Source organism: Ictalurus furcatus, chromosome 15 (assembly GCF_023375685.1).
Source record: "Ictalurus furcatus strain D&B chromosome 15, Billie_1.0, whole genome shotgun sequence".
Classification (NCBI taxonomy): domain Eukaryota; kingdom Metazoa; phylum Chordata; class Actinopteri; order Siluriformes; family Ictaluridae; genus Ictalurus; species Ictalurus furcatus.
In genome coordinates this window covers 14589976-14596423 of record NC_071269.1, presented here as the reverse complement: position 1 = coordinate 14596423, position 6448 = coordinate 14589976, and the positions used below count along the sequence as shown (strand labels likewise).

General features: G+C 42.7%; 1 protein-coding gene across 1 annotated transcript; it reads left to right on the top strand.

Annotated features, from left to right (window-relative positions):
• Positions 1-408: 408 nt before the first annotated feature.
• Positions 409-6017, top strand: hsd17b10 (hydroxysteroid (17-beta) dehydrogenase 10). The gene is made up of 6 exons (XM_053643926.1): positions 409-475; positions 1790-1954; positions 2372-2536; positions 2837-2965; positions 3055-3163; positions 5452-6017. Exons 1-6 carry the CDS (start codon positions 452-454, stop codon positions 5640-5642), a joined length of 783 nt encoding a protein of 260 aa, XP_053499901.1. The 5' UTR covers positions 409-451; the 3' UTR covers positions 5643-6017.
• The last annotated feature ends 431 nt before the right edge of the window (positions 6018-6448 follow it).

Below are 6448 nucleotides of genomic sequence, written 5' to 3'. Positions count from 1 at the left end.
CATCCTGCACAGCCCTCACTGGTTAATTGTAAAATATAAAACTTTTCAATATTTGGATAATTCTCCTACCCAGCTTGGAGAAATGAACTTAAGAACTTATTTTTATAGAACAAATATTGCTAATTTAAACAAAACTGCTCGCAGTAATAACAGTTCATAATAATATTGGGTTAATAATAATCATAACCATGTTTAGTACACAGTCGTATGATCATAAAGTGCAACAGAACATTCAAGAAATTTCAATGTAATGAACTTGATTTTTCCGGCTGTGACCTTAATGCCCCTGGTTTGAAATCTGAGAGGCCTGAGCGCGCGTCAATCAAAGAATCCTCAGCCAATAGGATAAGGGGAGGAGTTGCGTTCGTGCATGTGATTGGTCTGAAATTCTGTTTCGTACCTTTTCCTTCTCTGACGTCATTCTGACGACGCAGCAGTGCCGCTTGCAAACATGGCGAATATCAGGAAGCTCAAGGTGAGAAAGCAGTTGAGCCTGAGAATGAATAGTCTGCGTCGAAGCAGCTTTATGTTCTGTGGTATCTATGTAAGCTTTGCTTCGAATGCATGGATATATTTCCGACTTCGTATTTGTGTCTTGGAAAGCTAGTAGACGAGTTTTAGCCTTCTTACAAAAATAGTGTTGTGCAAAGCCGGCAATAAAAGTAATTAGGCTGGTGAGGGTTTGTTTATTCACTGCAGCAGAAAGACAGTGCATGCCGTTTATACAGTGTGCTTTCAGTCATGTGAGGTCTCAGTTTGAGATAACACGTGTCCGGTAATGTGTTCTCTCTGATCTTCAAGCTGAGACTGAACTCCACCTGCCTGCGTGCTGATAAACCAATCATAAAAGATCTCACACATGGTGATGGCTAGCGAGATTATTTATATATTATTTACCGGTCCTATCATAACGCTATTACTTATTTAGTAAACAGGACCTCCTGAAGTTTATGTTTTCTTGTTGTTTTTTTGTTTGTATGTACGTCCCCTCAAAATTAAGTGTCTCAATCAATCTCTCTGTCTCATTCATTCATTCATTCATTCATTCATTCATCTCCAGAAACTGCTTTATCCTGGCCTATCCCTGGAACCCTGGATGGGATGCAAGTCCATCAGGGCATTTACGCACACACACACACAGCTTGGGAAAGCTTAGAGAATGTTTTTGGAGGTGGGAGGGAACCCACACAGAGAAGGTCAAGATTGAAATGGGGACACTAAAGCTTTAAGATGTGACGTAACGTGACAATTCATTATTCCTCCATCCATCCGTCCGTTTCCTGTACAGCTTGTACTATACAGGGTCGCAGGGGAGACTGGAGCCTATCCCAGGGAGCTTGTGTGCAAGGTGGGGGACACCCTGGACGGGGAGCTAACCCATTGCAGGGCACAATCGCACACACATTCACACACTACGGCCACTTTAGAAATGCCGAACAGCCTTGCATGCCTTTGGACTGGGGGAGGAAACCGGAGTACCCGGAGAAAACCCCCAAAGCGTGGGGAGAACATGCAAACTGCGTACACAGGTCGGAGGCAGGAATCGAACCCCCAACCCCGGATGTGTGGGGCAAACGCGCTAACCACTAACCTATTGCCCCCCCAAGTAGATTTAATTAAGTACTATATTGGCATTTATTGTGTCTTACTAATATATGATTTGCATTTTTATTATACTGTATAACAGTAGATTGTAACTGTGCATCATCTTGCATGAAAATGGTTAATTCCATCTGTCCAAATTCCACTGAATGACTTTACATGCCCTTGTTTTGTTCCCTGTCCTAAGGGAATGGTGGGGCTGGTCACAGGAGGTGCCTCGGGTTTGGGCAGGGCTACAGTGGAGCGGCTGGTCAACCATGGCGCGAGTGCTGTAATCCTTGACCTGCCAAGCTCAGACGGCCACAGTGTGGCTGCAGCTCTCGGCGAGCGCTGTGCGTTTGCTCCAGCTGATGTAAGTACCGCCATCCACTGAGATTTGAAGTTGTTTGTCATCCAGAGGCTTCTAATTTCAGGTGAAAGTCACACATCCATCTAAAACCTGTATGGCTTTCCAGCTTCTTCTGTACAACTACTTCCAGCATTTGGTTCCAAACAAATAAGTCTTCAGATGATGTTTAGATTTAGTCTTTTTTTTTTTTTTTTTGCTTAAAGGAAGGAAGTCGAATTGGCGCATGACTTTGAAACAAATGGCAATGAGTTGAAACAGCACCAGATATATATTACTGATGGTTCCAGGCATCTGGAGACGTTAGAGTTGTTTACACTGGAATAGATATTTGTAACAATTCTTCCATGCTTTCATTGTACAGCTGTTTGTTATAGGCATAGAAATTTAATAGATCTTTCTAACGTGCCTCTCTTGAGCTAGGTAACTTCAGAGTCAGATGTGCGCTCCGCTGTGGATTTGGCTAAAGAGAAGTTTGGCCGACTGGACCTGGCGGTGAACTGTGCTGGTATTGCCGTCGCCGTTAAGACATACAACTTCAAAAAGGACATCCCTCACAGTCTGGAGGACTTCAGTAGGGTCATCAATGTGAGTTTATTACTCTTCTAACACCCCACTAATGTTGTATAACTAGATTAGTGTTAGTAAAAGGGAGATTAGGCCTATCTGCGCTGAAATGAAAGCGATATTGTGAGATTTAAACCTTTTTGAGTCACTTTGAAGTTTCCTTTATATGACTGTACTCTACTCTACTTAATCTGGTTTCATAATAAATATTCAATGCATACTTGGTTGTAAGAATTATCATTAACAAATAGTGTCACATTTAAGTCTAGTCCTGATTCTTATTCTTCTCTTATTAGTCCTTATTCTTTCTGTCTGTTCAAGGTAAATATTGCAGGCAGCTTTAATGTTATAAGGCTGGCGGCAGGGATGATGGGCAAGAATGAGCCAGATGCTGATGGACACAGAGGCTGCATCGTTAACACCGCCAGCGTTGCAGCTTTTGATGGGCAGGTAAATCTGAAACACCTAAAACACCCCTGCGATGATTTCTTCCCAAGTGCTGCTGTGCACCTTCATTCTCTCTTTCCTCTGTTTATCAGGTGGGCCAGGCTGCATACTCTGCATCTAAAGGCGGTATTGTGGGAATGACCCTTCCAATTGCTCGAGATCTCGCTCCTATGGGCATCCGCGTGGTCACTATTGCCCCAGGTTGGTACTTCTGGTGATGCTCAGCATGCTGTACATGTGACGTACTGTATCACTATGATGTGCTCTGCAGGCACCTACTGTACAGTAAAAACCCTACAAAGCTTTCCAGGTCTTAAAAGCTGAGCCTTCCCATTAACAAGAATTAATACAAGACTCTACATTTGAATAGGTTATTTCCGGTACGCTGATTTGTTCCGTCGAACGGCATTCCAAGAGTGCTTATATTTAGTATAAATGCACTGGGACGGTTCACTGTGTGTATCACTGTGCTCGTCTGTTTTCCACCATGTAAAAAAAAAAATTCCACTTCCTAGTTTGAAACGGTTACTACAGTAGGGTTGTCGGTGGCTGTGGCTCAGTTGGTAGAGCGGGTTGTCCACTAATCGTAGGGTTGGCGGTTTAATTCCCGGCCCACATGACTCCACATGCCGAAGTGTCCTTGGCCAAGACTCTGAACCCCAAGTTGCTCCTGATGGCAAGCTAGCACCTTGCATGGCAGCTCTGCTACCATTGGGGTGTGTGTGTGTGTGTAAATGCGTGAATGAGAACCAGTGTAAAGCGCTTTGGAACCGTTAAGGTTAAAAAAGCACTATATAAGTGCAGACCAGACCATTTAGGATTGGCAGCATCATCGGCGGACAGAGCAAACAATAGTTTTTAAGGAATACAACTTTTGAAGCTTCTGAGATGACACTGAAAAGGAAGAATGCAGTTGTACTGAATATCGGCTATAATTAGCTACGAGTGCTCGGCCTGCCGCGAATCACAGCCTTGTCGAGCTTCGGTATAACCGCACTCTTGCTCGTGCGATATTGTTTAAGTGATAGAGCTGCTTGCTGATATTTTCACAAGTATTGGAAAAATATTTATGCAACTGAGGCTTCAGCTAATTAAATATGTATACATAAAACAAATCTAGTCTTCTGATGTCGGAAATAAAATGTTTCCCTGTGAAGATGCTCTCAAGTTTAGTATGAAACATCAATATAACAGTAATCGGTAATAATTTTTCGGAAATTCCTCATTTCAAATTAGGGATAAGAATGAATATGTAAAATTTGATGAACACAGGACATCTAGAAACTGATATTTTTGGTTCTGAATATAGAAAAGTGTTTTAATATGGTTATGAAGGTTTATAAGGGAAATTGACGTATATCGTAATGATAATCTATTCTATATCAGGAAACAAGCATTTCAGAAATATATGACCTAATGAAGACGCTTATGCTTTCTAGAGATAGTTGCTAAGTTTCAGATAACGTGGTGGTCGCCAGCATTGCTGCCTCCCAGCTCCAGCACGCACGGATTGAATTCTGCGCTCAGGCGGTTACTGTTTGTGCAAGGTTTCAGCACATGTTGTCCCTGTGTCCGTATGGGTTACCTTCAGGTGTTCCAGTTTCCAAACATGAAACAATGCAGTAGGTGGGTTGGCTAAGATAAATTGCCTTTAGTTGGGAATGTGTGTGTATGGTGCCCTGTGTATGGCGGTCTACACTATACTTTTCATTCCTTTCACTTCCATTCACAAGCATGTGAATGCTGGAGACCGGAAACGCAAGCTTCATGCGAAGAAGTTTCGCATTTCGTTGCGTTCCACAGTTTACGTTTTGTGAACTCTGACCTGCGAATTCGTATCGTGTAGCTCAATAGAAGATCGACAAGTCACGGCATGACCCCTTCAAAACAATTATAGTGGTGTCGCATCATTTTATACAGCACAGCTTTTAAAAGAATGTAAAATCAACATCAAAAGAGAAGTTGCGTAGATTGCTGTGTCGCTGCATACAGGAGTTGCGTGTGATGTCCTATATGGTTGTTGGCCATATTCACAGTGGTGATCGAAGACATTTTGCATACTGGAAGTCTAGTGTGACTGCCGCTTTACTCACAGTGTCACCAGGAGAGGCTCTGCGACCCTGACCAGCATAGAGTCGTTACTGCGAGTGAGTGAATGTGAATATTTTTATTACTAATGGAGACATGTTACAGATGCAGTTTATCCATCTGAGAAACTGTTGTTTCTTGCCTTAAACAAGGTGGAGTCTTGGAATTTCTACCACAATGTGTTCCTTTTTTTTGTATTGTAGGTGCCTGTGGGTATGAGATGTTTATGACCTGACTAATCCTCGGTTTGAATTGAACAGATTTTTAGTTACATGTCAATTTGAATACTGAATGGTAGTAAGTCATTGTGAGTGAATATATATTAGCATTTAGGATATGCTTCACAGCCTTAGTCATATCACGCCCTTCACACATTGTCCCATCACTTTTCTACACCGCAGGTTTGTTTTCTACGCCACTGCTGGCTGGTCTGCCTGAGAAGGTTCAGGGTTTTCTCGCACGTCAGGTGCCTTTCCCATCACGCCTGGGCGACCCTGCTGAGTTTGCTCACCTCGTGACCGCCATTGCTGAAAACCCCATGATCAATGGTGAGGTGATTCGCCTGGATGGGGCCATCCGGATGCAGCCTTAAGAAGGAGAGACCCACACAGAGGGGAAGTGACAACACTGCTGTGTGTGCGTGTGTGAAAATAAAAAGGGTTAATGGAATAGAGCCGAATGAGCATTCCCAGTTTCAGTGTACTGCAGTTTTACTTCTCAGGACTCACTGAGTTAAATGTTTTGCTGTTTGTTTGTTTTTAAACCACTGGAAATCTCTAGATAATTTTTATAGTGCAGCTCTGATTTTCCAAAAATTAACCTGGTTGTGTGAGTAAATTTGCTCTTCAGGCCAGTACCAGCCTTTATTCTGTTCTGGGAAGAGCCTAAAGTGCATTACTAAGATCCTGATCAGATTACACAGGGTGTAGTGCAAATAATCAAATAATAAAATATCTTGCTGAAAAGCTGGGAAAGTGTTATAATTCTGCCACTGTATGACACTACAGGAAACACTTAGGATGTCTACAGTATGCATGACTGGGAAGTTTGTAGGATTGTCTTTGTAGGATTTTTTTTGTACAGTTTTACTGATCTCTACGGTGGACTGAATCTCTAAACCGAACAGTTGAAGACTGGAAACATGTCATCTGGCCTTTTATTTATCCAGTTTCTGTGAGTCTGTGTCCACTTTAGGATCAGATCCCCATTTTTGGCTGACTGATATGGACCTTAATGGTCTTCTGCTGCTGTAGCTGATCTGCCTCAAGTTTTGATGTGGTGTGTGTTCCGAGTTGCCTTTCTGCTCAGCACAGTTGTAAGAAGTGCTTATTTGAGTTAGAGTAGCCTTCCTGTCAGCTCAAACTAGTCTGGCCATTTTCCTAAGACATTTCCGCCCGC

What these genes read in the sequence shown, in the direction of transcription:
- hsd17b10 (XM_053643926.1), top strand. Translation starts at nt 452, where the DNA reads ATGGCGAATATCAGGAAGCTCAAG. An exon ending in TTGCAGCTTTTGATGGGCAG is followed by an intron (nt 2,966 to 3,054) that starts GTAAATCTGAAA and finishes TCTGTTTATCAG; the next exon opens with GTGGGCCAGGCTGCATACTC. An exon ending in CGTGGTCACTATTGCCCCAG is followed by an intron (nt 3,164 to 5,451) that starts GTTGGTACTTCT and finishes TCTACACCGCAG; the next exon opens with GTTTGTTTTCTACGCCACTG.